This window comes from Dendrobium catenatum, unplaced genomic scaffold (genome assembly GCF_001605985.2).
Source record: "Dendrobium catenatum unplaced genomic scaffold, ASM160598v2 fragScaff_scaffold_3, whole genome shotgun sequence".
NCBI lineage: Eukaryota > Viridiplantae > Streptophyta > Magnoliopsida > Asparagales > Orchidaceae > Dendrobium > Dendrobium catenatum.
The window spans coordinates 575,430-590,170 of record NW_021318465.1 but is presented as its reverse complement, the minus strand read 5'-3'; the positions used below and the strand labels follow the sequence as shown (position 1 = coordinate 590,170).

At 34.0% G+C, this 14,741-nt stretch overlaps 1 protein-coding gene across 1 annotated transcript; it reads right to left on the bottom strand.

Moving 5' to 3' along the window:
* Positions 1–5,297: 5,297 nt before the first annotated feature.
* LOC110093461 (RNA demethylase ALKBH9B) lies at positions 5,298–9,259 on the bottom strand. The gene is made up of 6 exons (XM_020818358.2): positions 8,984–9,259; positions 8,352–8,870; positions 6,786–6,868; positions 6,401–6,711; positions 5,895–5,966; positions 5,298–5,814 (listed from the first exon to the last, which is right to left on the bottom strand). Exons 1-6 carry the CDS (start codon positions 9,132–9,134, stop codon positions 5,520–5,522), a joined length of 1,431 nt encoding a protein of 476 aa, XP_020674017.1. The 5' UTR covers positions 9,135–9,259; the 3' UTR covers positions 5,298–5,519.
* Positions 9,260–14,741: the final 5,482 nt, after the last annotated feature.

The window sequence follows — 14,741 nt, the reverse complement described above, 5'->3', positions numbered from 1 at the left end:
AATAAATGTGTCCGCTATTTCATTTATTAAAGAAATATGATCAAAAAAAAATTTCATCAAAATAGCATTATCTTTTAATAAATGGAGTCAAAACTATCGCTAAAGATTCATGCAACGTTTTGATCCTAAGAACTCCTTGAACCTTCTTTATTTCATCACCTTCTCCCTTTCTGGTGATATTTTTAGTTTGTCGTTTACAATTAAAAATAGGCACTTTTACAATTAAAAGTAGGCTTGGCACTATAAATCATAAACCCTTTTGTTGTTAGACTTTAATTTATATGGTAGTTGTCATATTAGAGGAAGATCGCGTTTATCATTAAAATAATTTAGCAATATGTTATATATTATAGCCTTATTCAAATAATAATTGAACACATAATCGAACCTATCTTTGATCTTCAATGATCATGTCAGACTAACTTTGAAGAAGGTTTAATCAAACGTCCAAATAAGCTTTAAATAAGCTTGAATAAGTTTATAATGCATTGAAGTTTATTCAAATATTGCTAAACCATGGTTTTAAGATGTTACAAAGATTCGTCAAATGGGTCAATGATTTTGACCGTACAAACGAGTCAATTATGTTTTGAATGGTTCAACTACTATCAAAGATGATTTGATCATTATCCAAGATTATTTAATCATTATCGAATATGTCATAAATTAAAATCATTTCATTCTTTCAACAATTATATTCCATTTGTTGGGATTCTTGGAGAAAAAATCTCTTCTTTGAATCTCGAGGGAGAGAAGGGAGAGGGGAGAGAGAGAGCAGCTCTTGGAGAAGAAAAAAACAAAGCTTAATTCTTATTCAATTCAGCATTTGGGAGTAACTCTAATAGAGCCTCATACAACTTAATTATAGAAAAAAATTAGGAGATAAAAATTCCTAACCAAAACCTAAACTAACACTCAAGTCTGGATCAAATATTAATAACCTCCATCTTCAACTAGATTTACAATGCCTAAAAAAAAAAATAGAGAGATCTCCTTGCATCTTTGCTTGAACCTTGAGCTGGTTTCACAGCAGGCTTTGCCTTCACATCCTTAACCTAGACTTGTCGCTCCACCAGCTTCCATCAAGAACTGTGCCTAGGAAATGGCCCGCATGCTTTCCCCCGTGCAACCCTCAGCCCCTGATATACAGTTATACACCACGCACAACACCTACCCCTGCCCTGCACACCTCCCACGATTCGCAAATTCGACATCCAGCATGATCCTATTTCGGGCTCTGAATTTTACAACCCAGCCTCAGACTTGACTTGAGCCTGCACAACCTTGCCTCCCACCTCCGTGCATCTCCTGTGCTCAACTAAGCGGTACTCCTGCGCCCACGCACAATCGCACCCACACATAAGCGAGCGTTCACCAAGCACACACATCTATTGACCAGCCTCTGACTGTCACAATATTGCAGTTCGCCTAATTGTCACGATGCATCCTCTTCCACTACAACTCGTGGATGTGAGCCCTCGCCTCAACAAGATCACATAGCTTCGACCCTGTATAAACTTTCCTAGTTCCCGCGTGTGCCTTTTTTCTGCATGCGTTCACCACTCTAGCCGAACACCTGCCCACACATGATCTATGGTCGCCATTCCTGGCTCCTACACGTGACTGCGCTTCACGACATCGACCCGGTCGATCGTGACACCCCCGTTTGTGACACACGCACCCCTTGCGCTTAACTCATTCTCCTACGACTCGACCTCCTTTGCTCTTATGCATTCGTTCCCTGGGACACCCACACGAAATTGGCCCAATCCACCTGCATCTCTGCTCCTGCTCTCTTTGTTGAATACAAGAAGCAGTTCTTCCTTCTCCTTGATCTTTTCTACCTTTCTATGATACCAATTTGTTTGGATTCTTGGAGGAAAAAAAACTATTCTTTGAATCTTGAGGGAGAGAGGGGATGGAGAGAGTAGCTCTTGGAGAAGGAAAAATATATTTGAGTGTGCACCGCTTATGTTCCAAATCTTAGGTGAGCATATACTGGGTGCATCTAGAAGATTACCTGGTAGCGTTGCGGTGTTAGGAAAGCGAGCTTCGCGACTCTAGGTCAAGTTGGTGGATTTTAAATAATAAACATATCTAAATCCATTTTGCATGAACCCATTCCCATCCAACCATGTCAGAGAAGGAAGAGCATGAGGAAGAGAAAAAAGAAAGAGAAAGAGATGAAGAGAATTTTGAGAACAAATTCAGGGATTCATTAGTTGTGTCAGTTTAGAATATTGTTGAGCTCGAGGTAGACTCTTAAACCCTTTATTTTTGATTCCAATTTCAGTAAGTCTATCAAAAGATATGAACAAAAATATATTTTTCTTGAGTTTTATGAGATTTTCATAGTGTGATTTTTAGTATGTTATTGCATTCCCTCTTATGACATTTTGATTATATGAAATCAAGTTTTTAACCGTTTATTTTTCTTGTACAATTTTTTTAATATACTATTAAATTGTGACTTTTCTAGCAAAGACAATAATCATATAAAAGGTTAAAAATGTTCATCTGAATGCTTTCTAAAGCTAGAAATTTAAAAGGAAAAGTTTTGTGAATATCATATTTTACAAGAAATGTAACATTTTATTAGCAAATCTTGTATCATCTGCACATTACATTATATGTTTAAGTTAATTGTTATTACATTGCAATTGCATTATGCATTATATTGCATTGGAGAAGTTCTGTCCTGATGTGGGGGCAAAGTGCATTATTTATTATGATATAAGGGCAATAAATGTATTTTTTGACCGTATCTGCATGATGCAAATGAGGGAGGGGTTTTGGCTGAACTTGCTGGAAACATATGTGGAAGCTTCAGTAATATTCCAAATTATCTTCTGGCCTCATCTATATGTGTAGATGAGGGAGAGATTATTGCCCCACATGCTATACAAGCGGGGGACATTAAAGGAGGTACAAGTGAAAATGAGATATAAACAGACATTACGACATGTGCATTATAATCATTTTATTTCATGTGTTCATGTGAATTTATTGAGTTTAAGAAACGCTCTTAATAAAGCATTAGCAAATTTTGAATCTCTAAATGAGTTCTAATGACAAGTGAAAGTAAACTTCCAAGACTGAGTATTATGTACTATATCTAGGAATGTTCTATGAAAGTGGCATTATAACAACAAGTGATATCTCTGTATGTTCAATATGTGCTGAAATCTAGGTAATTCATATTGTGTTTATTGAAATTCTAAAATGCTTACATTTTATTTTTTTAATTAAATGATATTTAAATATTTGATGCTTGTATGGGGTAAGGGAAGGAGTTTACTAAGCTAGTTGAGATTACTCTATTATATTAATTGTTTTAGGAAAATGGAAAATTCCTACCAAGTATATCAAGTGTAGAGGGAGAGTTTTGGAATCGAATTTTTAAGGTATGATTTTGTAATCTAGCATTTAATTGTGTGATGAATAGACTTCTGTAATCTAGATTATTGTAAGTATATTTTGATAAAATGAAAGCATATTATAATATTTATAGTTTTTTGAAAATTTTAGTAGCTCTAATCTATTATTTATAGGTTTAAATAAGTCCAATCATTTCATTAGATCTTAGGACGTCACAATGAGGATGTTGGTCAAAAAGTAAGAGGAACATCAAGCTCCATACCTTATTGAGAGGGAAATTCTCAAGACCACGACAAGAAGTTATGGGTCATAGGTTGAAAATATGAGATATCACTAAGAAGTTAATGCAAAGAGCTTAGGTTTAAATGTTCTCGTCTTTGTTCAAATAAGTTGATATGACACTGAGAAGTTAGCACTAAATGCCTAGAAAGTAGATATCAACCCATTATGATATATCAGGATGACACTAGTAAGTAGTAAATTGATATTTTTCTCCCATAAAGTTATTGATCAAGGATCTATAATAAAAAGAGTGTTGAAAAGGTTGAGTTCCTTAAGGAATTCTCCATTCTTAAGGTTGAATTCCCAAGAGAAGTTTTTAAGGGTCAACTTCTCTAGAGGGCAAATTATTACGTCCAGTCACCGGACCTAGAAAATAGGTCCAGACATCCACTAAAAAGTTGCCACGTGGACCGCATTTTGACTGTGCGCTTTGACTGCACTTTAGGCGTGCTTTGGGTGCGCTTTGACTGTGGTTCTTGAAGCAACTTTCTAGTACAAAAATTTTAATTAGTTCATGTGATAAAAAAGTCGTCCCAAATGAAGCATGAGTAGCCTAGGATGGGATTTGAACTCAGAATAGCCTATCCAACTATAACATAAGCTTGGTCTAGCTATGTCATAAGTTTGGGCCTTGAGTCTAAGGCTTTGTTTGAGATGACTTTTTTACTGCTTCATAAAACAGCTTTTTAGTACAAAATTTTTTATTTATATACTAATATACTGCTTTAAGAAGCAATAAAAAAGCCATCCCAAACAAAGCCTAAATCAACCATACCAATTGTCATATGATTAGTTCATGTGGCATCATTTTTGTGAATCTACTTGAGGAGTGCATTATAGACATAAATAACAGTGCTTCATCAACTATTAATCATCACTAATATTTAACTAGGGTTTAATTCTGAAAATAACTCACCTTCAATAAAATATATGAAGTTCTGCAATGGTTCTGAAACAGATAGCGAGCTAGATTAAGAAGCTTTAAATGGGAGAAATCCAGTGCTGCAATATTATCTGCTAGTTGAAGAATTAACATCAATGCAAATGGAATTTCTTAGCTTTACCAGCAAACAACAATGGAGTTTTGGAGTTGGCTGCCAGATATGTTTAATAACAGGGTTTGCCTGTACAGCTTATAGAGGCCATCAATTTATTATTGAGAATAATGAAAGTCAATACAAATTTGATACAGTAATTATTAAAAATAAATAAAAATAAATTTTAATTCTTTTACCGATCAAACTAGGTGACATCCACATAAAAGTTAATCGTACTCAACAAAATTTTTCAAATTTCAGCTTCATCATCATAAGCTCTTAAAATGGTTAAATTACTGAATTTGTTTGCCAAAACAACTATGGATCTGTTGAGCTTAGCAGCCCACTTATAAGGTTTTGTTTGGGAAGACTTTTTTTTATTACTTTTAAAAATAATTTTTTAGTACAAAATTTTTTAAATCAAGAAATTTTTATACTAAAAAGTTATTTTGGAAAGATATCTTTCTTGCTGCTTTTCAAAATAATTTTTAAGTATAAAATTTTTTTGTTAAAAAAAATATAGGTACTAAAAAATTGCTTTTGAAAAGCAATTCAATAGTTTAAAAAAAAAAAAGGTTATAAGACATAGCAGATACGCAATTTTACCAAACACAATTGTATCGCAATCATAAGCCAATAATCAAGACCTGTACAAGACATCTAACAACACAGAACAAAGCAAGACAAACTCTCTATAACGAAAAAGCTAAGAAAATAAAGCATAGAACAAATTTGAAATAATGCTCAGAAAAACTTAATATCTTCACCGCACTATTTGGTTGCTTTCAAGTGGTTCACATGCCTCTACTGCATTTGAGCTATCTACTGCATTGGATGCCTTATTACCCACGAGTGCGAACCACCATCATTTATCAAACCATGACGAAAAGATTGCTCCAGAGCCTCTTCAGCCTCATCCAAATGCAGGGGCTTATTCTTTGCTCTGTTAAATCTTCCACTTGACTTCCTCCTCGTTGTTTGAATCCATTCTTTCTTTTCTTGCTGAGAATCAATTCCTTTACTCAAATCAAATGGCTTGATATTTTGCAAATCTGGCTCAGGCTTAAACATGTGCGGCCACTTAGCTCTAACCATTTTTCTGAAAGTAATGGATATCCTGCAGAATTTAAGAATAAAAAAATAAGCATATAAGCATTTGATGAGAGAAGTAATGAATATGAGATTAGATGAGGCAACCTTTTGCAAGGGACTGCAGGAACACAATGTTTGGCAATATCAGCTCCATTGCCATTTAAGACTAGTACAGATCTGAAAAAGATTGATATTAGAAGATAATAATTTAGATTGTATGTAATTGAATCGAATGAGAACAATATGATAAGACATCACAAAATTTTTCTGAATTTATCGAGCAAAAAAAATAATACCACTGAAGCAAACAAAAGAGAAAAATAATATAAACTGAAAACAAGTCAAGGGTTCAAATCCTTATCATGCAACCTGACAGAGTCCTCATGCCTTATTTTCCTCATAAAAAATTAAAGTTAAACTTTTTGCAAATATATGTTTTATGTGGAAAATGACCACCCAATTGACAAATAAACATATGCCTAAACAAACCCCCAGGAAATATCGACAACAGAAAAACTATAAAAATTATAGCAATATCTTATAACAATACAAGATTATAGTACATAATTTGCTAAATGAATATTACAAAGATAACAATATTTTAAACTTACCCAATTGGAAGGGAAATTGAAGCTGATCCAATGAATTCACCCGGCCCAGCAATTTTTAGGTTGGATCCGAACACTATATTGCACTCACTTAAAAAGGACACAGTGCAAAATGGCCTTCCAAAATCATGGTTATCAATATGAGGCGGTATGCAGTCACCAGGTTCATAGATATTAACAATGCAACTGTCAGGTACGCAATAAGTAGGCAACACATGCCAACCAACCAGCCGCTTTATCATAATCTTGAATAGATTTGGAATTGGATCAGCAATTACATTACGTAGGATGCCGGGAGGGACCCCATTCTTTCCCTGTTATCAACATGATAGTTAGTATTCTATCTTTTCTACAATAAATAAAGAAGTCAATAAGATAAGAGTACAACCGCATAGTTATAACAACATCCAAACTGGATTGTCACCCGCCCTTTACCACGCATCCACTTTCTTGGTTCAGAATATGTATACTCTACAAAAAAAATAATGTTAAATATTCTCGAAGGATATAAATGTTAATGAAAGATATTATTCTAAAATAATAATCAAAGAAAAACTTCACAATCCTGTGATGTATAAGCAAAATGATTATCATAAATATATCTAATTAGAAAGAAGAATACACAAATACAAAAAAACAGATTATAAACCATATACTAAAGAAAAAAAACACAGTTAAGTAAACCTAAATAAGTGAAATGATATGAAATCAATGTTTTAACCAATTGAAAAAAAAAAGTTTTAACGAATTGAATAACTTTTAAAATATTAGAAATACTTATTGATAAATGAACATGCTTGAATAATTTGGTGTTCAACTTATTTAAATAATGAATAATATCGTTTAAAACTCAATAAAACAAGCTTGATATTACGCTCGATTAAGGCTTGACAATGTGATCATTTAAAACTAGATTATATATTTATTTTATATTTGATTTCGTGGGAGTCTGGTTCTTTTCTATATCAGATTGTTTTTATTTATAAACACAAGCTACTTGTTTATGCTTATTATAATATTTGTTTATTAATTGTTCGTTCAGCTAAACTATCACTTTTAAACTCAATAGGCTATTCATTAATAGATTTGATAATATTTGTTCAGTTAACAAGCAAGTAGCTTGATAGTGTTACTCATTAATATATTTGTAAGGCTCATTTGGTCATCTAATGAACTGAGCTCAAACCAAACTCAAGCATTCATACTTTTAAATGGACTTAAGCTTGAACAGTACTATGAAGACTCGATCTCAAGGTTATACAGGGTTTTGACAAACATGCTCATGCTTAATCAAGCTCCTGTTCGGCTCAACTCAGTTCATTTGCAACCCAAATATCTAGCATGATATTCACAAGCTGAATGGAATATCCATGGTATTCACACACTGTATTCACCTATTACAAGTACCTCATATAACATAGGATTTACATAATTACATGTATTACAAGTAACGCACATCATACAGGATTTATTCTAATTGAATGTTCTATATATGATAGTAATGAAAAACATAAGAGTGAGGATTATCTATCGAATAGCTTTTTAATGATTTCATTATAGTATGAAATTGTTATGCTATACCCTCAAATTATTATTCCATCCATCAATAGAGACAAAAAAAAAACCACATAAAGATATTTTAAAAATTGATTGCCAAGGAGACAATACGAACAAAAGTTGAAAGCAAAAAATAAATAAAATGGGACGCTAAATGAGTCAATATGTCTGATGCTGCTTAATTTAGAGGACTCTTTTATGAGGTTGCCAGGAATCGTCAACTGGTAGCATAATTGCTAGTTTCATAATAACAAATCCTAAATCAACATAATATCTAGACAATGTTGAATAATTGCATAAATAATTAGCTTCAAATATGTTGTTCAAAACATAACAAATATATAAAATGATGTTTTTGAAAGGAATATGAAAGAAAAAAAATCAATTTTAAACTTACCTCCAAGTTCATTATTCCTCCCTTTCTTTTGCAGATCATAAACAAAATCCACAATTCTCTTCTGTTCAGCAGAACTAAAAACTCCAGTGTGCAATTCAAGACCCTTCAAAATATTCACTATCTTTCCACCTATCCTCTCAAGGCAAACAAAATCCTTCTTCCTTTTCACGCCTTTAAATCTGATTCTCTCTCTATCCTCTCTGGATAGCAAGGTTTTCGTAGGATTCACCTCCACCTTCTCCTCTTCCACTAATCCATCCATATTCTTCATCCCCTTCTTTTCGATTTCATCTTGTTGAGCAATATCAGCCCAAGACATGCCCGCTTTGAACGATTCCCGCTCTCGGTCTGTATCCCAATCCGTAGATTCGATATGATCGCAGCCATCTGTTGAGCTCCTAGCAAACTCTTCAACGCTGCCGGTTAAAACCAAACGTTCATCCTCTACATTTACGAATGATCCCTCCAGGTTTACGTCGACCTCCTCAGCCTGGTGGTCGCTGCGATTCGAGTCATGTCCTGCACAAACAAGAGATCCATGACAATCACATCACACAAAAGAAAAAAAAAAAAACTTGCGTGATAAATAACGCGAAGAAGGGCGAAAATAAACCCTAGATTCTGATGGGAACCTGTATTGAGCGATCGGATTCGACCACGAAGAATGTCGGCGCAACCCTCGCAGAGGTCCTTGGTAAGGAATGGCAGCCAGGTACTGAGGAATTCTTCAGCAATCATGAGATCGGAAGCACTAAAACGCTGAAGAAAGCGATCCAAATCCATCTCCCTCGCTTTCTCTAAACTCTCCTTTTTCCTTTGTAATCTTTTTGTATCGTTGAAGAATTTATAGACGGTTTTGAGGAGCAACCGCACAAAGACGTGCTATACCGCACAAAAACGAGTTATTTAAGGTAATGAGAGAAAATTTTAGGCTCTCTGTCGTGAGATCTGGTTTTTTTTTTTTGTGATAGATTTGTTTGGATTCCGTTGGATTTTTGTTTCTTTATAATTAATATATTTTTTTATTCTTAAACTAAAATATTTTTAATTTTCGAAAATACAAAAAATAGTTACCATATTTTGAAAATATCTCTAAATAAGTGTTTCGATTACTTAATTATATTAATAGGACAAATTAAATATTAATTATAATGCTTAGATATTAATAAGATGAGTTAAACATCAATTAGTGATATAATTAAGTTTATTAGTGGTTTATAAAAATTTTATTAATTAGAAAGGTATCAATAATAAAAATTATACTTATAAACTATTTATTAACATTAATAAAGAAATTCAATATGTATACTTCCAAAATCTATCATTCTTATTTATAAATTAAAAATATATATATTTTTAATGTTGTTATGCCCTTCTATGATTGAATATCTTAATTTTATATTGAAAGAGCTAGCTAGGTGTTAGTTATATAAAAGGCTATTTCATTGTAATCATTAGTTTTTTTTTTTTTTTTCAAAGCAGGTAATTTATTCAAGAAAAGATAAAGATACAATCATCTAAAGAGGATTATGCGAACTTCAGCAAAAGGAAACAAGAAATTACAGTGGAGCAACCACTAAAATAAAAGGGGGGATGACCAAATTCATGCTTAGGTATAGGCGAAACACTGCAATTATCCAAACGTTAGACCCGGGCCCTCCAATGGGCAAGTAATAAGCCAGAAAAAACCAAACAACTGAAACACAAACAAAGAGCAGCAAGAACCCGCTATCAGTGGTTGCCAACAAGCCATACGATCGGATGAAAAGCAGGTTCGCCTCATCATTGCCCTTGCTAAAAATCTCAGCCCCACCAACCAAGCCAACAAAAATGAAATGCAAATCCAAATCCAAAGAAACGTGCAACCAATTAGTCACAACATCCCAACAAAAGAAACCTTATTTGGATTTTCTACGACGACGATTACCCCTAACCAATGAAAAATCATTTCTCATAAGAGGATCCACCTGCAACTTATAAGCTTCACGAAGACCCCCAGACGAATCAACAAAGACAACTCGATTCCCGTCCGAATTAATAGGGGAAATATTCAACCAATATGAGTGGTCCACATAGCAGTCTCTAAACTTGCCCAATTGAGCTTGTAAAGCAACATTGGAAATAAGTGTCACCGGCACACCAACAACTTATGTAGACGTAAGAGCCCTCACAGATGTACCCAAAACAGTTACAGGAGAAGCATCAGCAGACCCACCAAAATCAATGGATCTATTATCTACAACCATATTAACTCCACATTGACCCTCAACATTATCCACCAAAGATTCACCAGAACCACTGTTACTAGGGAAATCCTCACCAACAATAGGAGCAGCATGCACATAAGCTCCATCCAACACAATAGCATCAGCACAAATCTAGGAGCAAACTGCAGGAATCAGATCCTCCACCGAGACATCCACAGGCACCACCACGCAATCAAAAGGTTGAATGCCAACAACAAGGACATCCACAATATCAACATTATTCAAAATAGGTTTAGGCACTACCCCACAAGACAAAAGCTGAATGCCATCAACATGGCCATCCACAAGATTAACATTATTTTAAAAAGGTTCAATAGCCTTATTCAAAACAGAATGAGCTAAAGCTAAATGGGGATGAAGGATTTTGCATTCAGATTTAGAGTGCCCCAAAGACTTGCAATGTGAGCAATAACAGGGAAAATCCTCCATCACAACCGGTTGTATATACCCTAAAGTTTTCGGACGACCACCCCACACCCTATCAGGATAAGATTTCGTAACATCCAGCTCAACTAGTACATGAGCAAGTGAAGGCTTAGAGCCAGACGATGTAGCGTGATCAATCTTAAGAGGCCGACCAAACATAGAACCTAAGCCATCCAGAATCTACAGGAAGAAGAGATGGGGTCGCAGATTAGAGAAAGAAACCCATATAGGAATAATGGGTTATCCAATCTCCACATCAAAGGTTGTTGTCCACTTAAAGATCTTCATGTAATAATTATTGACAAAATAAAAGCGGTGAGAAAACACACGACAGTAGTGTAGGTCATTAACAAGTTTGATTAACACATGTCTGGGTTTAAGAATAGTAACATAAAACTCGCCATTGAGCTTAAGGTTAAAAAAAAATTTCGAATACCCTCAAGCGACGGTCTACGCAAAGGGAATTTGCCTACCAATGCAAACTCAAAAGGCGCCGCTAATGCTAAAATTTCAGGTTCCGAAATCCACAATGATGGAAAACCACGGAAGGATGCTAGCTATTTTGAGATCCGGGAAAAGAGATGGGGAAAAACCATTAGATAAAGCATCATGGAAAGACTTCGAAGAAGATTTACCGGCCAAAATACTAGGATCAACCAATCGCTTGCCCGCCATCGACAAAAAACGACAGGGAGAAACCAGCCGAAAGAAAATGCAAAGAAATATTAAGAAGAAATCATAAAGGGAGAAATTAGAACTTCCCTGAGAGGAGAAGAACCACCAGCGACCACGAAAAGGGCAGTGGAGAACGGAGCTCAGATCGGAACGAAAATCCCAACATAGCACCCAGAGCGCATGACGGGAGATGATAGAGTGTAATCATTAGTTGTATAAAGTAAATCAAATGTTAGGGTTTGAAAGATTTTAGGTATTTGATTGAAAGATAAATAAATTTAGAGTGTTGTTTTAAGAATTTGCAATCCTTATTATTATCTTTTAGTTGAATTTGAAATTCATTAAAAATTAAAATTGGGCAAACTTTGAATTCTTTATACTTGGCGGGAATAACTTCCTGCCATCCTAGCTTCCTTCATCCATGACTTCCTCTATCACATTTTTCTACTCTTCCCATCATTTCTTTTTCTTTCCTCCTTGAGCTATCCCATTACAATTTTCTCTTCTACGCCCAATGATCTCATTATGTTTTCCTCCTTTCGCAAGTGATCAAGTCGTGTTTTTCTCTTCATCTCTAAGTGATCTTGTCAAGCTTTCCACTTCTTCTAAAATCTATCCCCATAATATATATCCTATTTCTAGTGATCCATTAGTGCATCTTAGGTGTTTTGTCTTTTTCAATTATTATCTATTAATTTTTATTAGTTTCAACCAAACATAAAAAAGTAATTATCTAAATTTCAAATACATTTTATTCCAATTAAGGCGCATTTAAAATTCTCATGAATTTTAAATACTTTCAGCCAAATAACTCATAAATTAATAAGATTTGAGAGTTACACATGAAATAATCTCATAAATAAATTTAAAATTTTATTAAATTTATTAAAATTTAGTCTATATTGAGGTTTGTAAGGAAATCTAAACATAAACTTTCTTTCCATTATTCATGCCATGCTTTTAATCAAAGTAATTTAACTATTAGCAATCAAAGTTGGGATTCAGGATGTAGGAGGAAAAGTTTGTGAAGAAAGCTAATTTGAAGAGAGGAAAAATTGGGTATGAAAATTAGGCAAAAGACTCTATATGTTTGGATGAATTATTCTGTGCGGGCATCAGATGGTCCGAAGATCAACCAGAATATGCCACGTTACCTGGTACACAGCAGTACCGAGCACCGATACCAAGCAAAAAATTGACATGATGACATGTTTTGGTTGGTCTCCGGACGCCGTCCGGGATCTGCACAGAATAATTTTTTCTATATTTGATGTATTTCTTAAAGATTCTATAAAGCCTTAGCTTTATAAGGCTCCAAGGAAGGCTCCTATATATAATCTCCTCTTATATGATTTTATATATTATTTACATTGTTCTTTAATATATAGCTTTGGCACTATAAGGAATGAAAAAATAAATGGGGGAGGGAGATTTTTACTATTGCCGTTGTAATGATTGAAAGTCTCTTTAATTGCTCCATATTCTATAGAGATTACAAATAGAAATATATTTTTTAATAAAAATAATAAAGCTTTTTCGTTTAATATTTATATGATAGTGATGAAAACTCAAAATTTTCTAACTTTGGACAACAACAATAATGACAATGAAATTCCCCTTCAATGATGGAAACAAAAACACGTTTCAATTAGGGAAAATTCTCAAATTTTTAATTTTTTAATAAAATTATTATTCTTATTCTGCATCATAAATGCATCAAATATTTCAGTTCCTTCAATCTTTTATAGGCCTCTGCTAGCTTAACTTCCTCTACTTTAAGTATTGTTTGAGTTCTATCATCTCTCTTCAAAAGGAAAAATTATTAGGTGCGGAGTATGGACCGTCCGCACACTGTCCGTACAAACACAGGGTACCAAGCGGTACCCAGTGGTACCCAGCAGTACCGAGTGGTACCTAGCTGGGTATCCTATACTTGTGTGAGGACGGTTTTCCCCGTCCGCACTCCGCACCTAATAATCTCTTTTGAAGACTAGGAAAATTCTGCACCACTGACTTCATGAAAAATTCAAATTATTATGTAATTTCTTTCTTGACACTATTCTGATTCTCCCTCAATAGAATAATTTTGTTTGGACTAGCTTTCTTACTGCTTTCTAAAGCAGTTTTTTAGTGTAAAACACTTTTAGTTCAAAAAAATTTTAGACTAAAAATTTACTGTAGAAAGCAATAAGAAAGCTGTTCCAAACGAAATCTATATATAACCTTGAACTTATCAAATTTATTGCATCCAAAGGAGTTACCCTCAAAGTGGCTTAAAAGCAACTTTGTTAAACGACGGTAAACTTTGTATTTGTGGTTGTTGTTTATCTTTCTATGAACATTTATTTGTTCATCATATCTAACTCCTTAGCAGCTCAACTTGAACATTTCTCTTTTTATCTTTTCAAACACCTATCATTTTTATTTGTTTCATGCTACTTGAACAAGTAGATAACAAATAAATCCACCATTAACACCTATCATTATAGTAATGACATTATCTACTTTGTGCGCGTCCTTACGAGTGTTAGGGAAGTTTTTGGACCATGCTAAAGGTTTCCTATATGTATCTTATATCGAAAAAAATTTACGTGGGTCAATCCATATGTGTTATGTCATCTAATACACAGTGCATTGGGTGACGTGGCGCATCTGGATTAGCCTTCGGATTCGACCGGACCCTGAACGTAATAATCTCTCATCTTAGTTCTCCCATCCTTGATCTTTTAGCACTTACGATTTCAACCATTTTTATTATTATTATTGCAAGAGGCCTTAATAAAAGTCACGAATTAATATAAGTTTTGAAATATTTCAAAGTAGATGAAGTTTTATTTGCCTGAATCATTTAAATTTGATGAATTGACATGCATTTCATGAATTTCCCATATGAAGAAGCTCAACTTTTGTTTATGAAATTCTATATATGTCGACAGCTGGATCTTAAAAATTAAAAGAATTCATTCAATTAAGGAAAGTCTTTTAAGTGTAAAAAGATGTTAACTTTTGTTTTAAATACTCG